Consider the following 20,053-nt stretch of genomic DNA (forward strand, 5'->3'; position numbering starts at 1 on the left):
TATATTTTGGAATCGGATCAATAGTTTTTCCTCTGCGTTAAATCTTAAACCGCTCTCGCTGGTCATAGACAACGTTCACTCAATAGGGTGTATGGACCTCCCTTTAGTTGACGGAGTCCGCCTCGATCCCAGATATGCTCTCCCTAGGTGAGAAGTAGCGTCTCACTCAACACGATTTTTGACAAACTATAAGCTAAATGTTGCTATGGATCTCCTAATAATTTAAAACTAAACAGGATATATGACAAGTACGGCGTGGCATCACTACAGGGACAAATCCCCCAAGTGTCCCCTGGGACATCCCTGAGATATTCAATTTGACACATTTGGGATTATACCTAAGGACTGTTTAAGGACTATCCCTACGGAATTCTACGGAATTCTTTCCTCAACAATCCTTGCAATATCCCCAAGTCCATCAGGGATCTGTAGGTGTTATTTGTTCTATCTTATAAACTTTTGTGTGTATTGCAGGTTTGTGCTCTCCGCCATTTGACTTCACGTCATGTTGAATCTGAGATGGCTCAAAATGCAGTAAGGATGAACTATGGTATTCAGGTGATAGTAAAACTGTTACATCCTCCTTCAAGATGGCCTTTGGTGAAAGCCGTCATTGGCCTCATACGAAATCTTGCATTGTGTGCTGCCAATCACACGCCATTACGAGAACATGGTGCTATACACCACCTTGTGCGTCTTCTCATGCGTGCTTTCCAAGATACTCAGAGGGTTTGTAAACATCCTTATCTATCTATTATCCCTAAAGTATTTCGTCTCTTATTAGAATTCTGCAGTAATTGCTTCATCTGTCTTTTGTTTTGCAGAGATCTTCTGTGGCAAGTAGCGGAAGTCAGCCGCCTGGTGCATATGCAGAAGGGGTCCGCATGGAAGAAATTGTAGAGGGCACAGTTGGTGCCCTGCACATTTTAGCAAGGGAATCACACAATCGTACAGTCATTCGCAACCAGATGGTTGTACCAATATTTGTTCAGCTCCTCTTTAATGAGATTGAGAATATTCAAAGAGTTGCAGCTGGAGTTCTCTGTGAACTTGCAGCTGATAAAGAAGGTGCAGAGTTGATTGAACAGGAAGGTGCAACATCTCCCCTTACTGAACTGCTTCACTCTCAAAATGAAGGCGTTGGTATGTGAATTCTCTTGTGGTTTTATTTACACATTCTCTTTTGCTGATCCTAATTTTTTAACATGATCTTTTTAATCTAGCTACTTATGCAGCTGCAGTCCTCTTCCGCATGTCTGAAGACAAACCTCAGGATTACAAGAAGCGTTTGTCCATGGAACTGACAAATTCTCTGTTCAGGGAGGACCAGAACATGTGGAATGGAGACTTGGGAATGACCCCTGAGTTGCAGGTACAGTTCATCATAGCTAAGATGAAAATTTTACAGTAACTTCTGAATTAATGGGCGATTAAATGTATTTGTCATTGGTGTTGGTTATTTTCCCTCACTATTTTAGCACATTTTATCTTGCCTTTTGAGCTACAATGTTAGCCGAGGAAGCCCATGAGCTTAAGACACAGATTAAATGACAATACTTATTATTTTTGCCTTTGAAGGTTTCTTGAAGTATTTTATTCTAGAATAGTTTTGTTTGATTTTCATGTTTTCATTGCATGAGTTTTGATTGCAGTAAATTGATTTCAATATCTATGGTAGTACTGTACTGTATTGCATACTCTTTTTGTATCATGCAGAAAAGTAGCTGTGTTACTATATAATTTTGATCTAATAATTGTTAGATGTGTGTGATGAGAAATGCACAGCCACTTGCAAAAAGCACATATGTGCATTGCTTTGCACTTTTTATGCTCAGTGAATTGGCTTATGGTCTGTTGTGAAGCAAAGTTTGCTTTATTAGCCTGGCACTGTGAGAAATGTTTTTTGTCAGTAGATGCGCGCGTGCTCTCACTCAAACACACACTTAAAGCTATATATCTTTCACAACTTTGCTTTATGGTCCAATTCAAATTGCAGGACATGCTTGGCCCTGAGCAGGTACAGAACTATGATGGTTTGTATGGCCAAGGCCCTCCTAGTGTGCACAGCAGCCATGGCGGTAGGCAGTACCAACAACCAGGTAAGTTTTGCACAATTAAACCACTGAGCACAAATATTATCTGAAAGGAAATAGAATGCGGAATAAGGCGCAAGGTTTTTAAAATTAATTATGATCAGTATAAAAGAAAACATCCGCTATGTATTTAAAAAAAGAACAACAACATGCTAATAATTTGAAGGTGTCAAATATTACTTTAAGTAATGTGACATACAATATAATCAAACAAGAATTCTGTCCATCTCTCTTACACCGTTGCAGACTCAAACAGCTAATTTGCGACCGTAAGTTTCATATTAGAGTTGTGTGCCATTAGCTTTTTACCTTGTAGTGGCAGCATATCTTGAAATAGACAAATATTTTGCATTTGAAGTTTGGCTTGTTTTATGAGTAGTTTTGTTTCCAAGATATTATCCGTAGTAGACACTTGTTGTAGTGTGCAAGCGTGTTGTGACTACCTGTGGCAAAACTTCAGGCTTGAAACATTTGAGGATGTAGTTTATACATTACCGCAATAGAGGTAGTTTTGTTTTCAAATTTTTATTTACCTTTTAAGGATACTATTTTTTCTGCATGTTAGTTTCTGTTCACATTTTTACAGTCTTCTCACTTCCAAGGATTTAACTTTTTGACTAAGTTTATCCATCTATAATTTTTTACAGTTTCTTCTCAATTCTTCTCTCTTCAAAGTGCTCGACTGATTTTCACTTTTTATCTCATTTCCTACAGGGTATGACGCGATACCCATAGAGTCGCTGCAAGGGCTTGACATTGGCTCACATCATGGAGCAGGAGGAAGTGGTTCGACCTATGGACCTATGGATGATGCTATGGATGTGGGACAGAACTCTGCTGACCTTGACTTTGATCATCTGGATGAACTTCCCCAGCCTCCTCAAGATAACAACCAGGTGGCTGCATGGTATGACACAGACTTGTAAAGCACAATGCTTTTACATGCTCTGAGCCCATCGCTACTACTCTTCAATTTAAGTTTCTTGGAGAACAAACCTCTAAGTTACTACTGTTAGACTAATTTAATTGTAAAACCCCTTGATTTTACTTGGATGTTCCATCATATTGTACTTGGCCCACTGATTTAAGGCTCCTTCCTACTCTCATTGATGTCAGTGATTGCCATATCCCATTTTTCTTCATTTTAATTTCAAGCATATTGTCAATCTCACACATTTTCATCCTCTTATTTCCTTTTAGCAATTTCCATTCCTTATCCATATGGATCATTAGAATTTTCATAAATATTTCCATGATACTTTTAATGTGTCATTATGAAAGACAAATTAGTGAATACATTATACTGATACATTATACTGATAATTTAAATGTGTATGAGTGGTTCCGATTCCATGTGATTCATGGTGTGAGTGCATTTTAACATCATTTTTTGTTTTTTGATGTTTGTATTTTATTTTGTTTTTCGGTTTCCACCATCCTGAACAGCTACTGAAACCAGACTTCTTTGATTTTAATGTTGTTAATTTTTAAACCAGACAAAATATTTTCTTTTAGCCTTGTTATTGTTGTTTTCACCCTGTAGATGTGGGCATGGATCTTCCAAATGTGTTAACACCATCAAAAACCAATTTGTGTTCTGCCATGTTTAATTTAGCACAATGTTTGTGCATTTGTAGTTTATTTATTGATGGCAGTATTAGTGGCCTTGCCCAAACCTCTTCATTTTATGAGTATTGTGTTGTAGATCAATTTGTCAGTGTTGTAAGGAAGTTTTACTAAGCATGATATTAGAGACAAAATCAGTATGTTTATGCACAAGAATAATTAGTCTAAGTTGACAATGGCATATTAATTATTAAATGGTCAAGTGACTTCGTTTTTTGAGAATTTAAGTGCAATTTTTAAAATGGTGACATATTATTTGTAGCACTTTTGGTGTAACTGTATTCTCATTGTAAGATGAAAATGAATTTTTTGGACACCTTATGAAATATACAGTTCTTCTTTACGGTGTGTTAGACTTGTTGTGAACTTTCCGATCCTCTCTGTTTTTCATTGAGAGTTTGGGGTAAGTTATGGAATTGGAAGAGACAGAGCAACTAATCTACTATTAGATTCCTCCCAAGCCAATATTTTATTTAAATCTTTCCTATTCGTAAATTGTGTTCTATATAAAGATTGTCCTGTCTGTTCTGTTCTGAACCCAGATGAAATCATGGCTTCATATGTTGCTCTTGCTCGAAGTGTACAACCTAAATTGGCATTCGCTTAGACTTGTACAGAATCGTGTAAAGCTCTATTGAAAGTTCTTAAAGTGACTGAAACCTTTGAAAAGTTACAATTAAAGTATACTTAATCCAAACTGTTATCAATTTTATAAAAACCGGAGTTTTTCATCTGCAGAAACACGTAAACCGATCAGATAGGACCAGAATCCTTGAGATTGGCAAACTTTGTTCAAAACAAACAGTTGTGCATTACAACACATAAAAAGAGAGGACCATCCTGGACGCCGCCGGTATCCACGATATGGTTTTGCTTGATAAGATTCTCATACTGCAGATCTTGCTCTGCAGTGCAGACGAAACTGTCGGCTGTCGGTAGAGTGGGAGGAGAAGCTTTGCCGACTAAGTTGTGACTGACGTTTCGTGATTTCTGAATCATCTGAGGATTTCTTTGTTCACCCGTGGGAATGGATAGTCGACCGTGTATCAGTGATTTGCCTTACAGCAAAAGTGGCGAGAAAGATCAGGATGAGGTGAGTAAATTTGTGAATTACCTCTTTCTGAATAAAATCAATACAAGGTAACCTAAAATTTATTAACAATAACTTCACATTCCATTCGACGAAAGATTTGTCAATCTGACAAAAAAGTTTGCTTAGTCATTTCATAGAGAGACAAATTTCGCTTTCTCTATCGCTCTTTTGATAGCATTACCTTCATATCAAATGGTTTTTATTTTCCCTTTCTGACACCCAATTGTCAAATTCCACTAACTTCTGAATTTGATTCCTCCAGAAACTTCTTCAACCTTTCCAATATATTTTGCAAGTCCCAGGGAAACAAGTTCGAGCAAAATTGGCTCATGCTTTCAACTACTGGCTTAAAATTCCTGCAGAGAAACTGTCGGCTGTAGGTGATATTATCCAAATGCTGCATAATTCCAGTCTGTTGTAAGTATTCATAATTGCACGTTAAATTCATTTGACTCATTGGAGCTTTTAATTCATTTCATTTTTGTGATCTGCAGGATTGATGATATCCAGGATAATTCAATGCTTCGCAGAGGAATTCCTGTTGCTCATTCCATTTATGGTGTTGCAAGTACCATCAATGCTGCTAACTATGTTATGTTTATTGCTTTGGAGAGAGTTCTCAATTTAAATCATCCCGAGGTAAGAGAGTTTCAAGTAAGACTAAAATATGTGCAGAGTATGTTGGCATATTAAATAGTGTATGTTTGCCTTGAATTCTTTAGGCTACGCAAGTTTATACCGAGCAGCTGCTTGAGCTACACCGAGGACAAGGAATGGAAATATACTGGAGAGATAACTTTTCTTGTCCAACTGAAGAAGAATATAGACAGATGACCATAAGAAGTAAAATAAAAACATTAACTTTCCCTTGCTCTTATATATTTCGTATTATGATACATTTACTGAATACTGCAAACTTTTTTCAGAAACGGGGGGCTTATTTATGCTTGCTATTCGATTAATGAGATTGTTCAGTGAAAGTGAAGAGGATTTTACAAAGCTCACAGGCATACTGGGGCTATACTTCCAGATTAGAGATGATTACTGTAATTTGTGTTTACAGGAGGTCTGTTGTTATATTCAGAAATGCTTTGTCTATCAGGTAGCTTCTTCATTTTTTAACAAATTCTTGTTCCTTCTGTTTTCAGTATTCTGACAATAAGAGTTATTGTGAAGATTTGACTGAGGGAAAATTTAGTTTCCCTGTGATCCATGCTATTCGTAGCAGACCAGATGACCTTCAGGTCATTCGTATCCTTTTTAGTTCTCATAAGATTAGTTAGTCTTCTTTTCTGTGCTGTTTTGATTTCTTAACAAATTTTCAAGATATTCTCCGGCAGCGTACTCACAGTGTCGAAGTAAAGAGATACTGCATTCAACTTTTGGAAAAGTTTGGGTCTTTTAGTCATACCCGAGATGTTCTTCTGCAGCTGGATGCAGAGGCCCGAGCTGAGGTAAAGTCCTCTTCTTTTATCCATTTCTTCGCCTTTCATGAAATCTTTTGTTCAACTCTTTTTTCAATCTTTCCATGTAAATTAATTTCTCTTTCAAACAAACTACTTTTAAGGAACAATCTGTTAAAAACAGTCTTATTTCCTGTAGGTTCAACGTCTTGGTGGAAATCCGCTGATGGAGGCAGTTCTAGATGATCTCTTGTCCTGGCAGCAAGGCACTGTTCCTCTCATTGAACAATAAGTAAGGGCCCTCCAATAAGGATCTGTCATCCATAACACCATAACTCATGTTTCATATCACAATTATTTGTCTTATGTTGGCACACCCTGGATGTTCCTTTCAAAATGTTTTTAGTATCAAGGAATCAATGATTTGCCCAATTTGTGCAAAAAGGGACCTATGTTCTCCATTTCCCATCATGCTTCATATGACAATTATACCTATTATCTCAGGTAGTCCTATTAAAATAATACCTTTTAATTTATCGAGAACCTGGAATGTGCCGATGTAAGTGCATATGTGAAGAGTAATGTGTGGAAATTAGGTAATGTTGGACATTGCCCAAGAAATGTTGGACTTTATTTAAGAAATGTCAAACTTTAACTGAAGGTATTGGATAATTCTGACACTACCCAGGGCATATTGGGTACTGTTAAAATTCATAGTTGGTGAGACACAAATTTGATAGGAGTTTTGGGTAATGTCTGTTTGATTAATTTCATTTGTATTCATCAGTCTACACTCAATTTCTAACATTATCCTGCCTCTTGAACAAATGGTCCCTATTGAGATGAGAGCCATCTTTTCATTGGTACAAGTTAACTATTTGCACTTAAAACTTTAGTCGTGTTTTCTGCACCTGTGCTTTGTACAGCATTAGGTTGTTAGAGAATGCTGTCTGCCTCCTTTCATATCAAAAAAGCATTCCGTGTGCAGTGTTTACTTGCAGCTTGCAGTGTATTGTGAGAGTAGTGTGGAGAGTATACTGAATTGTCTTCCTTTTTGTGATTCTAAAAAAAATATATTGATAGTGAAAATTCATGTTTTATCAAATAGACGTTTTTGAAAAATATCTTTTGGAGTCCTTTTGAGCGTTTTGTCTAAATGTTAAAGGCAGTGACAATTTTTTGGAAAATGACCTCCCTTTGCTGTTGTCCTATTAGGTACTAATAGGAATTCCTCAACTTTTTCCACTACATACTGTAGTATTCAGAATAAGTCAAAATGGTTTTGTATGTGACTTTCGATGAATATCTTTTCAGTATTATGTTATGCAATTGTTTAATGAATGTGTACTTAACCATATGATTGCTCAACATAATCCAACTTTGAGTTTGAGAATTTGGGTTCTGTTCTTTACAATTCAGAGTTTTGCTCAGAGAACATCAAGCAATTATCTGAGAAATAACTTTCCCTTTCTCTCTCTCTCCTTAAGATCTTATTAGTACTTTAGTATGAATTGAACTTAATGTCTTAAATTGAAACCCGCCTAGTGAAGAAACTGGACAAGGGAGCTGAGTTCCATTAATTTAAGGGCAAAGCAACATTTTTTCATGAGATAAATTAAAATCTAAGTCAGTTGGTTATATTTAGGTGAAATCATTGTGCATAGCATTAATGCATAGTTTCTTTGCTCAAATTGATGTGTTCACAGTGCCAAAGGGTGCATCCATTTCAGTCTTGCCAGTGTTCTTTATGATCACAAATTTTTATGAGGAGAATTATCACATTTTATGCTATGGCACATACATTGTCTTAGATTTAAATTAACCTTAATGTGTATTATCATCTACAGTTTTACTGAGGAAATTAATTTTTTTTTTTAGAATGTGTTCTAATTTCAACATAGACTTTGTGATTTGACAATAACTAGTCATCTGTCGTTATTTTATATTTGTTTTGTAAGAATTTGCCTAGTGTGATGTTTGATGTTAGTGATAAATGTTATTGTTTCTATTATCTTAAACAGTACTTAGCACCTCACATATTAAAATGTCTACATTCCATCCTTGTTATATTCTTGTTTTATTGGTTAACATATCTGTGAATCCTTGATTTAGGGGTTTTTGTTTCAGCATATTTTGTATGTGAAGTTTACTCTGTAGCTCCAGAAATTTTCAAGAGGCATGGTACATGTCCAGGTTTTAAGAGCAATGGGGAAAACAAATGAAACTCTAGTTTTGTTCATTTAGTAGTCACTGAATAATTATTTATAATTTATTTGACAGAAAATCTAATGCATTAGGCAGGGAATGTCACAGATTTCAAGTCAACGACAATAAATAAAATGTTACCTCTAATTTGGAATTATTTCTACAAATGAAATCACAGATTGTACTCCTACTAGAGTAAGGAATAATGAATAATCAAAGAAACAGGAAAGCCTGATAAAAATTAACCTAAAACTCCTTAACCATTTACCTATTAAGTAGGTAGAGTATAACAAATCTTCTCAACTCTGAAGGTTCTCATTCATCAGTCACTTTGATCAGCACAAACAACATTAACTTTACTATACTTTGCTTCAGACCCCAAAAAAAAGGGGGGGGGGAGTAGAAATATTACAAATGATCAAAACCAGACAGAATAAAATGTAAACTACAAAACAATAAAAATTTTGTATTAAGGACCAAACACCCAGCAAAATAATAAGTTGAGATGGTAGGTCTTCAATACTTCTTAACAATTTAAAAAGATACCATGAAGAGATCACACAACCATACAAAAGAAAACAAAATCAGTCAAACCAACGACAGAAAGAAGATTAAACACATACTTTACCGCTGGCAAAGTGTGCTTATTTATCTTTTGGGCTTGGTTTCAAGCCTATGACTAGAGAGAAAAACTGAGAAACTAAACATATTTTGAAAATATTATAATACTGCAAACTACTTTGAGAACTGCAAACTTTGTTAAAAGTTTTAATTACCTGTAACTTAACAGTTGGTTGTGGGATATGAATTACTAGCAAATGCATCTTAAAAGTTACTGGTCTCACTAATGCATTGGGATGGGTGAATCAAATTTCTAAAACAAGCTCTTACTTTGGAAGATGCTTGGATACAGTAGTAAATTAATTGGCACAATGGTTAGAAAATGTTGAGGCCAATGTAACAGAATTGCTCAAGAATTGTCTTCAAAAGTTAATGTCCCCCAAAAAAAGGCAGAGGTGAAAAAAAAAACTTTGTTGGAATGTTTTACACCTCCCTACCTTATTTGTAGAACTGAACAAGATTGAAAGGTATTGTTATCATTACTGCTGAGATACACCCAAAACATAGGTACTAATGGGAAAATGCAAGTGATTTCAGCACACTCTCAGATATTTGCCATCATTGCAAAGAAATGGAAATTAAAGAAGAGCGCAAAATAAATAACTCTCTTTTAAATTATAAAAGATAGCAATTACCTGAAAGAAAATAGTTCAAGCCCAGCTGGGCGGAAACTTAAAACAAGTTTTAGCAAAGATACATATTTTGAAGGGTTATTATGTTCTTAACCGGGAGAGCTGGCACCAGCACAAAAACTTCAGTAACAACTTCAAGTTTTCATTCCTTTATCATCTAGAGCTTCCTTTTCCTCTCCAGGGGTGTCTTGAGCAGCCAGCTCACGCAATCGCAAAGCTAAGAAGAAGGCCAGAATTATTACCTCAACTTAACACAAAACTTTAACTAGCAGCTTCAAACAACATACCATCTACTTCTCCTAAAACCTTCAATTGAAGGTTTTGATTCCAGTCCATGACAGCCTTCACTTTAGCTTCAAGAGTTGGATTTTTCCCAGTTATCATTTTTATATGATCATTAAGGAAGTTATACTGCAGTCTCAAAGAGGCAACTTTTGCTTCCAATTTTGCAATTTTTTCGCCATTTGTGACAGCCATGATTGAGTCCAAACCAACGTTCTGAGTAAACAGCTTGGAGTTAAGGATTTCACCTGAAAACAGATCAAAAAGCGAATCAATACATGAGATTTGGGGAGGAATTGCCTTGTAGTGTAATTACGGTGCTCATCACAACATACAACATATATTTTTGAGAAGAGACTGTATTGCGATTGAGCATGTAGGATTGAACGTATTCCTCACGGCAGAGAGAGAGAGCGAGAGAGAGAGAGAGATAGCACTTAAGGGTTTATATAATTGATGTACAGCTTGGGTTTCCCCAGTAAATTCCCCAACAAAATAAATCGGCAGATTATATTTAGTAACAGCAAAAGGAAATTGTTACCATTTCGAGTATCTGTTCTAAAGGAACTTGAATGAAATAAAGCCACGTTTAACCGTTTAACGTCAGATTAAAGTAGGAGAATTTTTTTTAAAAGACAGCAAATTTTAAAATTTAGCCAAGTTACTTGGAAGTTCTAAACTAACAAGAGAGGGGAATTAGACACTTTTTTGCCTGAAGTTAAGCCTAAGTGAAGGTAACAAACAGTTAAACAAACCATAGCCATTAGAACTCTTCAAGTTCAAAAATTTCGAGGAATATAAATCATTGACGTTAAACCTGTGCGTGATAGTGTACCAACGCGTAACAAAAATGACACTTACTGACAAACCCTCTCTCGCAAATCACCCGCATTGACAAATGCAGACGGATCCCCGCGCAGCGTCGCGAGGAGTTATAGGAAAATGTCAACCAATTTTTAGATCGAGAGACCAGTTGCGGACTTTTTCTGCAAACTAAATGTCCAAATAAACTTCACGGAAACAGAAGCGCATAGAAGACGTCAAAATGTGCCAGAAGACCACAAATTGTCAAGTCTTGTCAGAAGATTCAGTTTTGCCGATCTACATATTATAGCCTGTCTTCTGCTTTGTTTGTTTGTATGGCCTTCGCGATACATCGAAAGGAACAAAAGATGAGAAATTGTCCGTTTCATCTCTTAGAGTCCTTGTGGTCCTTATTTGTTCGATTTGTTCAATTTATTCATTCCCCTTAGAAAAGAGTAATGACCAGTAGGAATATTCTATTCACCGTGTTTAATGTTATGTTGCAAGTAAAAACATATCTGGACACCAGACCATAAAGTGAGAGGTTTTGCAAATACAACTTGTGTTCTGTAAACGTTAAGGACAAGTAGGATACTTCAAACAGACAAAACATTAAATGAGGACATCCATTTAGTTATATTTCCAAGCTATAATAAAAATACAGATTCAACTTCATAGTTACCATTGGAATGTAATAATCACACATCACACACATTTATAAAATGCAAGAATTATAAACTCCTTAATCAACTTGAGCTAAGGAAAAGAAGACAGAAAAGCTACATAAGACAGTTTCCATAACAAGTTAAGCCTGTGCAGGAAATTATAGAAAACTCAGTCAATCGCAGACACCAATGTACAACACAAATAACTTATTTAAGATAGATTACAAAACCATTAAGAAGGTTGTCATGGTTCACTTGGGCTCAAATAAGCTACTAAGTACAAAATTCACAAATAAAACAAAAAGAATCCACTAAAGCAAGATACTTTTTCCTGGAAATTGAAATTTTGGCAGTTACATATAAATTTTAAGAAACCTTTAGATTATAAGAAAGATAGCGGACAATGACAAAACTCTAAATTTGGAATGTTTGGAATGTTTAAGAGCACCTTCGGCAGCTGTCAACAATACTGAACTACCAAATTCACAACCTTCAGTCTAATGAATATCAATGGGAAAGTAAACAGGTTCAATGATCTAAGATACAGAGCTTAGTAAAGCTCATTACAATATCATACACACCAGTCTATTTTCACAGACTTCCTTCATAACATTAATGTGTCAAGTCTACACAAGATAAAATAGTATGACACAAAATCTCTTTGTACAACACACATATTTAAAAGACATTGAGTGTGGATAGCCATGGTCCCCAACTTGCAAATCTGACAATCTCAGTAACAATTTGCATATTAACATAAGTTAAACAATCTATTCAAAAAATTTCATTTGAATTGTTCATTCTATTAATTGAAAGCATAATTTTAATTTGTAACAGTAAAATTTGGAAGATACTTCATACCCGTATCAATACTTCGACTTGAAAAATCATTAACAATGGTGTTCTACAATGAAGATAAGTCATTAAAGAAGAGAGAATATTAAACTCTCCTATCTGGAGAAAAATCTTCAGAGGGGAAAGAAAATGCAATATTCAAATTAATTAAAATGAAACCGCATGTTGAGTTGCAAAGTACTGATCAACAGTACAAGTATTTGAATACCAGGTAACTGGTAAAATTTAAATCAGATAATAGGCAATTTTTTCTTCAGGAGGCAAATAAATATTCTTCCTTTCTGGCACTGCCAGCATCTACAATAGAAAAGAAATGCTAGGAGAGAGGGACATTACTTGTTCTTCTTGGCTGCTTTCTTTTGCTTGTTTTCTGCCTTCTGGGCCTTCTTGCTGAGCTTCTTAGAAATGCGCCTCAGTTTCACAATAGTGAAGATGAGAATAAGGAAGTTGATGACGTATGTGCCCACACAAACTACACAAATTGACTTAATGACATACAACAAGAGATAGCCGAGGTAGACAGAGAGTCCATTTGACAAGAACGCAAGAAGCAACTGAATATTGACAAGGAAGGACACATTGATCAAACCTGTAACAAAATAGGAAATTAGAAATGACAGAAAATTAAAAGTACCAGCTCAAAAGTGATAAAAACAGCACACACACCACAAAAAAAAATTAAAAAAATAACTTACTCAGAAGGGCAAGAAGACCATAGAAGGCAACGCCATAAACTCCGTTTGGCTGATTCAGTATGTGCTTCTCACCAAGGTACTTTCCAACGACGCCAAATCCTTTGGCATACCTGTGAGCAAATAAGAGCCACAAACACAAAATTACACACAGCAATGGAAGTGAATTTTTAAGCTGCTGTTGCATTTAGACTGAAATAATTGAAATAGTTAAACGGTGTAAAGTACAAGCCACCAGAAATTGGGAACATCCACTCAATTAAATGGTACAACTTGGAATATTGCTGAAGCCTTACAACGAAAAAGGCTTCAGCAAGTGGACGATTCGACCAAAACGTTAGATGATCATGAGTGGTACCGGCCACCGGCCGGCGCCCACATAAGTGACGTTGAACCTCCGCGTAATATAACCTCAACTGAAATAAAAAGACCCATGAATCTCAAAAAACTTACTTGGAACCAAAAACTTTGGAGCAGTTTAGTTGGTCATTGATGTCACACATAGCCTGGTACTTCTCATTTTGCTCCAGAGCTTTTTCCACAAAAATGGAATAATACGAAGCACCGACGCCAGCCGCACACAGAATGAAGAGGGTGATATTGATTGATGTAACTCCAGCCATTTTCAAGAATTTCAAGGGGTAGTTGGGCTAGAGGAATATGGACGACCTCACAAGCCGGCAAGCAAGACCACTCTGACTTGTCGGACACGCTGGCAACCCGTCACAAGTTTGACTTGAACCCGTGGCAGGGTACGCGTACCGCTCCTGTCCTGACAGTCGCCGCGCCGACTCAAACCTTGCTCTTTAGAATTGAGAGGGTGGGGAAGGGGAGGGGGGAAGTTAACGGTGACGCCGCGACGCCGCTGGAAGTAGGGTGGGAGAAAAAGTAACACTTCCGTTTCCCTTTGTAGAACAGGGCGGGAAAGTAAGTTCGAGAAGGCTCCGATGACGTAAGGCCGAACGTGCCAGACGCGCGAAATTCGGTTTTGAAATTCCTGCGAACCAACACCAGAACCAGGTGACTCATTCACACCCAACGAACTGACATGACTCACAAACTCCGAATCAATTTGCGCAGCTCATCCTGACTCGTAAATCTATTGGTTAAATAACAAAAGGGAAGTAAATTTGACCAAACAGTTCTCAGCATCCAGAATTTGAAATTTATTTCGTTAGCACATGACATACCTTGACAAGTGAACGAGTCTGAGAGCTATGCCTCATGATGTAACAGTATCAGGAGGATTTCATTACAGTAACAGCATGGTTGTCATTAAACAAATAATAAAAGGATATTTAGCCAAATCCTATGCTTAAAAAGAGTACCTTACAATTCAGACAAATACATTAAGTCCCAGATATTAGTATTAATGCTGTGACAAAACAGTTAAATTAAAAAAAACAACGTAAGGGAAAGAAACATCCATACAGGTGCGACACACATACTATAAAAATATTTAACAGTCCAAGGCATTTTCCGGCAGACAATTCACACACACGTGACTATTTTCCTTCCCTTGTTACACACAACACGGTATATGCCCATGGCATAAAAACACAGGTCTTCCAATTCACTCAGTACAATTTTGTTAATTTTCACAGATTTACAGCTCTTCTTCATCCTCTGGCAGTGCTGTCTCTTGCGCTTCCTATAAGAGATGAAATACAATGATGAAATATAGAGATAAAGTGAACAAAAGCAAGTAGGCAGGCAAGGAAGCTTACCTTGAGATCCTTTTCGATCTGGTGCTGCCATTGGGGATCCATGGTAACTTCTGGAGGAACAAGGGCAGGCATGGCAACAAACTCAAGATTGGGGTCTCCAATCAGCTTGCGGGCGAGCCACAGGAAGGGCTTTTCAAAGTTGTAGTTGCTCTTTGCACTAATGTCATAGTACTAGATAAAGAATCATAATTAGTATCCATGAAAAACCAAGCTAAAGACATAATTACGACAAGAACCACATTTTGCTAACCTGCAAGTTCTTCTTCCTGTGGAATACTATGCTTTTGGCCTTCACCTTTCTGTCCTTGATATCAACCTTGTTACCACATAGAACAATAGGGATGTTTTCACAGACTCGAACCAAATCTCTGTGCCAGTTGGGGACATTCTTATATGTAACTCTGGATGTGACATCAAACATGACGATAGCGCATTGACCCTACGAAATCAGAAGAAGTCAATAAATAAAACAAATAATAAGAAGTTATTATAATGAAAGCAATGTTAGCTGAATTTACCTGGATGTAGTAACCATCTCTGAGCCCTCCAAACTTTTCCTGTCCGGCAGTGTCCCAGACATTGAACCGAATTGGTCCTCTGTTAGTGTGGAACACAAGGGGGTGAACCTCTACACCAAGGGTTGCAACGTACTTCTTCTCAAACTCTCCTGTAAGATGGCGTTTAACAAATGTGGTCTTTCCAGTACCACCATCACCAACCAGGACGCATTTGAAAGTGGGCATATCAGGTTCGGCCGCCATTTTGGTAATTCTGTAGACAAATTTAAGAGATATTAAAGATACAAAGTGACACTAAAGGACTTAGGGGCCGCCCCTGTCATTAGACCTACCCTAACCTAACCAAGCAACCCAACAAATGCCATAACAATGGAGTCAACTATGACTGGAGACAAAGATAATAAACAGCGTGAGTGAAAAACCAAAACTCTCTCCCTCTCATTATCAGTTTCTAATGAAACAAGGTAACCTACAATGTTCGCACGCGTGAACGCGCGCGCGCGGGCAACCGTCTTTAGTGCCTAAACCCAAGCAAACGCGCAATGAAACGCAATAACCGTGATGACGCAGTCGAGCAAGATCTAAAAGCTGCATTATACATGTTTGAAACTGGGCAAGCACAACTTGAAGAAGTTCGACTCAAAAACTAATCAAGCTAACAAGTGGTAGTAGGACTATGTACAAGTGCGAAAGGCGACGTGCCGGTGACTTGAAGCGGCAGAGCGTCAGTTTCCCTGGATACAAAACAAAACAACTATTCCACGGACAACATAAGACAGCCTTGATTTGATAAGTAGGAAGAAAAGTGACTGAAGTGTATAGATAGTTTGTAGAACACAAATCATACTCTCAAAAACTTAAAAAGAAAAGAGAACCGACATAGCGAATTGCAGCGCTTAACCATACTTTCGAATTTGACAAAAGATATGTGACTGAATCTTCCACAGTTACAAACAAGAAAGCGACATAAATACAGCTAATTCAAAACCAAAGGAAGCCGCAGAAAATGTAAACAATTCGGTTGTCAGAGACTTTTCCCTAGGGATGGCGCCATTCAATAGGCAAGAACTCGCGCAAGGACATCAACTTGGACGATAAATAGCACCGAGTTCAGGGCTAATAAGAACTCGGGGCTGAATCAATTTGACACCTACGATTAAATGTCACGCCTTTCTTCAATTTCTTCACTAAATAGTCACAGATGCACGTAAACTGAACGGATTAAACTCACCAAGGACAGACGTCGTTAGGGATCACAATGGCTATCGCGAAGAGAAGCCCGGTGCAACTGAATGCACGGCCGCCACGATCTTCATTCGCGCAGAGCGCGCTTAAGCGCGCTGCCGTTCTCGCGCCTTTTTCGAATAACAGTTTGAGCGGGCACATTTGAAAAGTTTAAAACTGTCGCGCCTGTTCGCGCCATGGTCGTCTTCCAGCCACTAAGAAACATTTCAATTCTGTTTTGTTCACAGGGTTTGGTTTTGTGGTGAGTAAAGTTCTGCATGTTATGACCATGTTTTATATCCTCAAGATATTTAATAGCATGTGAATGAATAATTACTCTACACTTCATTAGTCTGATGGTGGTCTGATGAATCTCATATCTGATCTCATTACATAGTGGGTGGAACAGGTGGAGATGGGAAAACATTGGAGATTTAGATTTATCAATTTATTTAAAAGATGTTTTACAGGAAACAGCGTTCATGCAATTTTGATTAGACAGTTTACAAAATAACATCAGTACTGTTCCAACAAGTTTCTTTTGGAACCACTGTAAAATGAGTACATTGAAGATTCTATGACATTGAAATGAAGAGTTTATATTAACAGAGCCCAAGGTTAGTTTGGTTGGTTAGGCAACTACACAATAAAGATAAGTCGTTATATTGCATTAATAAGTTTAATTTGAATAATTCATCACAGGATTGTAATAAGCATATTTCTTCAAAATATGAATACATAGTGTACTGTACTGATCGGAAGACTGTAGGCCAAAAAGTACTCAAGGAAGTTATTCTGCCCAACCCATTAATTCTCAGCAACTTGTTCCTAGGGTCTTAAAAAGCCTTCAATTAAGACGAAATGGACTTCTTTCAACAGATACTTGTTCAGCAATAATATTCAAACAAAACAAAACATTCAAAATAATAGTTGTCTTTGCAATCACAGGCAATGAATCAATTTCAATTTGAGCAATACATTTCTATGCACATTAGCCAAAACTCACCCCCCAAAAAAAGCATATCTACGTTTACAACCACATGTTAAAAGAAGTTTAAATTTATCCAAAAATGTTCTCTGAAAGAAATTTGGCAGCATGAAGAAGAGGATAGCACTCAAATAGTATTCAATCTTGCCACAGCATGTTATTAAACCTGAAATATAAAGATACAAAGTCTACAAGTCATGAGAATAATGTACCAGAGTACTGAATTACAAAATCCACAGCAGTAACATTTTATTACCTCTTGTGGTAAGTAGTACTACCAAGACCATAAAATCATTATTTACCTACTACTCCCATGGACTATACATGTGCACCTTAGATTGTAAGACAGACATCACTGACCTAAGCAATTGAGCTGATGGATGATTGATACTTTATGATCTGAAGTATTATTGATGACGGCCTCTACTTAGCATGGATGTCAATTTGACTAACTTCCAATAATATAGAAAAAGAGGACATACATGCACTTATCTATACAATAACCTGTAAGCTGCAGATGTGCTTCATATTTGCACAATAGACCAAATTTCTATCAATTCTATTTCACAATATATGCTTTTAAAAGCATGGATGGATACATTGACAGGCCACTATTACATAACAAATTCACAACACCAAATGTACTCAACAAAAAAGTTAGTTCAATCATTCAGTTTTACTAAAAAAAAAAAAAAAAAAAGAGAAGAAAAAACACTGATTAAATGTGTTTCTTATTTGACATTTCTTCTAAAAAAACAAAAGCCATTTTAGGGAGTTTGAGGCAGATTGGTGAATATGCTGTGTTACGAATTTAAATGCCAAAAAAGTATAGTATAAAATAGTATGTTCTATCATTAAACACTCATTGGAAAAATGAACACTGCCTTGAATGACCTCAATAAATGGGTTACTATTTTCACCAGATTTCTTAAAAAGGAGGAACTAACAGAGCATGAATAAGGAAGACAAGATATACAGGTACCTCCAAAATTAAATACAACAGACAAATTATATGTATCAGGAAAGGACAAGTTAGCATGAAGGCAATGACAAAAATGATGATAAAACTGAAAGGGGCTATGCAATCAAGCAGTCCTATAAAAGCACTTCACCAGCCAAAATATGACCTTTTAAGATTTAAAATGTCCATGGTAGCTTTCTTGTTTGAAAGCCAGTCTGAAACTGATTAACACGCTCGGTGCCATACAACCACACTAATGTCGAATAACGAGGTTTAAAAATGGCTCGGCACTGAACATGTTAACATGTACAGGCTCATGTAGTACTAAAATGTTCAACTGTACAATATCTGCCATTAAACAGCACAGGGAATGATAACTATCATTAAAATTAGGTAAAATGCCATAAGACTGTATCTATAACAAAGGGTAAATCAATGAAACAGAAAGTTACATGTAAAACTACAGTATAACCCTTGAATTAAGACTTGTATTTGATTGTCAAATAATAAGAATTTCCTTTATAGAATTAACAAGAAATATGTAAAGAAAAGCATATAAAAATTAGAGTTTAGGAATTGACAAGAATGATTATACCCCTAAGAATCTCAAAGGGGTTAAATTCATCTGGAAATTAAAGACCATTACTAAAATCTAGGGCTGAAAAACTGCGCCTAACACAATTCAACAAATAAAATAGCCTGTGGATGAAAGGTGCCTTAACACTTTCAGTGCGGCTGTCACGGTGTAGAGAGAAACAGTGGCCCAGTGTCCCCACCGTATCTCTCTACACCGTGGCGGCTGTGCATCCTAAAGGCTAGAAAAACCGGTAAAGCGTGACCACATTGAGGTCACGCCGCACTGAACGTGTTACGTCATGATATTTGCATAACAGATATCCAAAGGTAAACTAGATAGAAAATCAAAGACAGTGCTTACAGAGCATCTTACCCAACATTATGATAATTTTAAAACTATGGGCACAGATTATATGAACAAATATCACTAACCATGCAGCATCTCCTTCAGTAGAAAGTAATGACAAAAGTCCATAGTAATACCTTTGGTGAATTTAAGTAGAGGAAAGTGCCCATTAATACACAAAATTTGTCATCTGAGCATCTGGCTTCCGGAGACCAAGGATTTACTGTCAGAGGAAATACATGGGCCTACGAAATGATTTTGGTTTTAATGCAATAATTGCATGCACATTAAGTAGAGAGTAATGTATGAGACCTACCGACCGGTAAACATTCTGCCAAATGAGAAAAGTATATATAAGACAGAATATAGACTAGAGAAACTGATTACGTCATTCTAGGTGTATTTAAAAAAATACTGTTAGCAATAAATTGCAGTGACCTGTAGAGTTATTTGGCCCAAGCAGTACAGCATTTCATAATACAAATTGCTCAATTTCAAAATACATTTGATTCTTTTCTGTTAGATCCTCTGTGTAACATGGCACATGTTAAAGGGAATGCCAATAGTCCCCTGCATTATCATGTTTTCAGAGAATTTTCAAATGAAAATAAACAAAAACAAAACTTCCTACCACTTAAATGCCCTGTCTTATAAGAAAAAGATTTTCTACTTAAATCTAGAAGTATGCACATAGATAAAGATTATCATAATTTAACACTCAACTCCAATTTGTGAAATACAC

The 20,053-nt window shown here is 36.6% G+C and overlaps 5 protein-coding genes across 8 annotated transcripts in view; 2 read left to right on the plus strand and 3 right to left on the minus strand.

Annotated features, from left to right (window-relative positions):
• The window catches only part of LOC113210897 (armadillo segment polarity protein), a 7,817-nt gene extending 3,755 nt beyond the window's left edge, over positions 1-4,062 (plus strand). The window contains exons 9-13 of one of the 2 annotated variants that reach the window (XM_052275824.1): positions 475-729; positions 825-1,143; positions 1,224-1,372; positions 1,997-2,099; positions 2,808-4,062. In XM_052275824.1, coding sequence (XP_052131784.1) covers positions 475-729; positions 825-1,143; positions 1,224-1,372; positions 1,997-2,099; positions 2,808-3,019 — 1,038 coding nt within the window. In that variant the 3' untranslated portion in view covers positions 3,020-4,062. The remainder of the gene's footprint in view (positions 1-474; positions 730-824; positions 1,144-1,223; positions 1,373-1,996; positions 2,100-2,807) is intronic. The other variant, XM_052275825.1, reaches the window with a different exon arrangement.
• A 563-nt stretch (positions 4,063-4,625) lies between these two features.
• On the plus strand, positions 4,626-8,567 carry LOC113207794 (terpene synthase). The gene is made up of 8 exons (XM_026424490.2): positions 4,626-4,812; positions 5,075-5,229; positions 5,307-5,451; positions 5,535-5,655; positions 5,739-5,878; positions 5,961-6,063; positions 6,139-6,266; positions 6,415-8,567. Exons 1-8 carry the CDS (start codon positions 4,747-4,749, stop codon positions 6,505-6,507), a joined length of 951 nt encoding a protein of 316 aa, XP_026280275.1. The 5' UTR covers positions 4,626-4,746; the 3' UTR covers positions 6,508-8,567.
• On the minus strand, positions 8,446-11,117 carry LOC113207795 (uncharacterized). The gene is made up of 3 exons (XM_026424491.2): positions 10,817-11,117; positions 9,961-10,203; positions 8,446-9,890 (listed from the first exon to the last, which is right to left on the minus strand). The coding sequence occupies exons 1-3, from the start codon at positions 10,845-10,847 to the stop codon at positions 9,808-9,810; spliced, it is 357 nt and encodes a 118-aa protein (XP_026280276.1). The 5' UTR covers positions 10,848-11,117; the 3' UTR covers positions 8,446-9,807.
• A 259-nt stretch (positions 11,118-11,376) lies between these two features.
• Positions 11,377-13,774, minus strand: LOC113207895 (vitamin K epoxide reductase complex subunit 1-like protein 1). Its single transcript, XM_026424641.2, has 3 exons — positions 13,425-13,774; positions 12,975-13,084; positions 11,377-12,868 (listed from the first exon to the last, which is right to left on the minus strand). Exons 1-3 carry the CDS (start codon positions 13,592-13,594, stop codon positions 12,612-12,614), a joined length of 537 nt encoding a protein of 178 aa, XP_026280426.1. The 5' UTR covers positions 13,595-13,774; the 3' UTR covers positions 11,377-12,611.
• A 339-nt stretch (positions 13,775-14,113) lies between these two features.
• LOC113207906 (GTP-binding nuclear protein Ran) lies at positions 14,114-16,586 on the minus strand. Of its 3 annotated transcripts, none has more exons than XM_026424663.2 (5): positions 16,448-16,586; positions 15,217-15,469; positions 14,949-15,137; positions 14,699-14,869; positions 14,114-14,622 (listed from the first exon to the last, which is right to left on the minus strand). In XM_026424663.2, the coding sequence occupies exons 2-5, from the start codon at positions 15,457-15,459 to the stop codon at positions 14,578-14,580; spliced, it is 648 nt and encodes a 215-aa protein (XP_026280448.1). In that variant the 5' UTR covers positions 15,460-15,469; positions 16,448-16,586; the 3' UTR covers positions 14,114-14,577. The 3 variants fall into 3 exon arrangements, with proteins under 3 accessions (XP_026280448.1, XP_026280449.1, XP_052131786.1); XM_026424664.2 differs by having other exon boundaries at positions 16,371-16,528; XM_052275826.1 differs by lacking the exon at positions 16,448-16,586 and adding an exon at positions 16,249-16,270.
• Positions 16,587-20,053: the final 3,467 nt, after the last annotated feature.

This window comes from Frankliniella occidentalis, unplaced genomic scaffold (genome assembly GCF_000697945.3).
Source record: "Frankliniella occidentalis isolate FOCC.00 unplaced genomic scaffold, Focc_3.1 Scaffold972, whole genome shotgun sequence".
Lineage (NCBI taxonomy): Eukaryota > Metazoa > Arthropoda > Insecta > Thysanoptera > Thripidae > Frankliniella > Frankliniella occidentalis.

Coding starts and splice junctions, on each gene's coding strand:
- LOC113207895 (XM_026424641.2), bottom strand. CDS start 13,594: ATGGCTGGAGTTACATCAATCAATATCACCCTCTTCATTCTGTGTGCG. Junction 13,085..13,424: donor TCCAAAGTTTTTGGTTCCAA/GTAAGTTTTTTG, acceptor ATTTGCTCACAG/GTATGCCAAAGGATTTGGCG. Junction 12,869..12,974: donor TGGTCTTCTTGCCCTTCTGA/GTAAGTTATTTT, acceptor ATTTTGTTACAG/GTTTGATCAATGTGTCCTTC.
- LOC113207795 (XM_026424491.2), bottom strand. CDS start 10,847: ATGCGGGTGATTTGCGAGAGAGGGTTTGTCA. Junction 10,204..10,816: donor TTGCGAGAGAGGGTTTGTCA/GTAAGTGTCATT, acceptor ATCTGTTTTCAG/GTGAAATCCTTAACTCCAAG. Junction 9,891..9,960: donor GGTTTTAGGAGAAGTAGATG/GTATGTTGTTTG, acceptor CCTTCTTCTTAG/CTTTGCGATTGCGTGAGCTG.
- LOC113207906 (XM_026424663.2), bottom strand. CDS start 15,459: ATGGCGGCCGAACCTGATATGCCCACTTTCAAATGCGTCCTGGTTGGT. Junction 14,870..14,948: donor ACAGGAAGAAGAACTTGCAG/GTTAGCAAAATG, acceptor TTCTTTATCTAG/TACTATGACATTAGTGCAAA. Junction 14,623..14,698: donor AGATCGAAAAGGATCTCAAG/GTAAGCTTCCTT, acceptor CATCTCTTATAG/GAAGCGCAAGAGACAGCACT.
- LOC113207794 (XM_026424490.2), top strand. CDS start 4,747: ATGGATAGTCGACCGTGTATCAGTGATTTGCCTTACAGCAAAAGTGGC. Junction 5,452..5,534: donor TCAATTTAAATCATCCCGAG/GTAAGAGAGTTT, acceptor TGAATTCTTTAG/GCTACGCAAGTTTATACCGA. Junction 5,656..5,738: donor TAGACAGATGACCATAAGAA/GTAAAATAAAAA, acceptor AACTTTTTTCAG/AAACGGGGGGCTTATTTATG.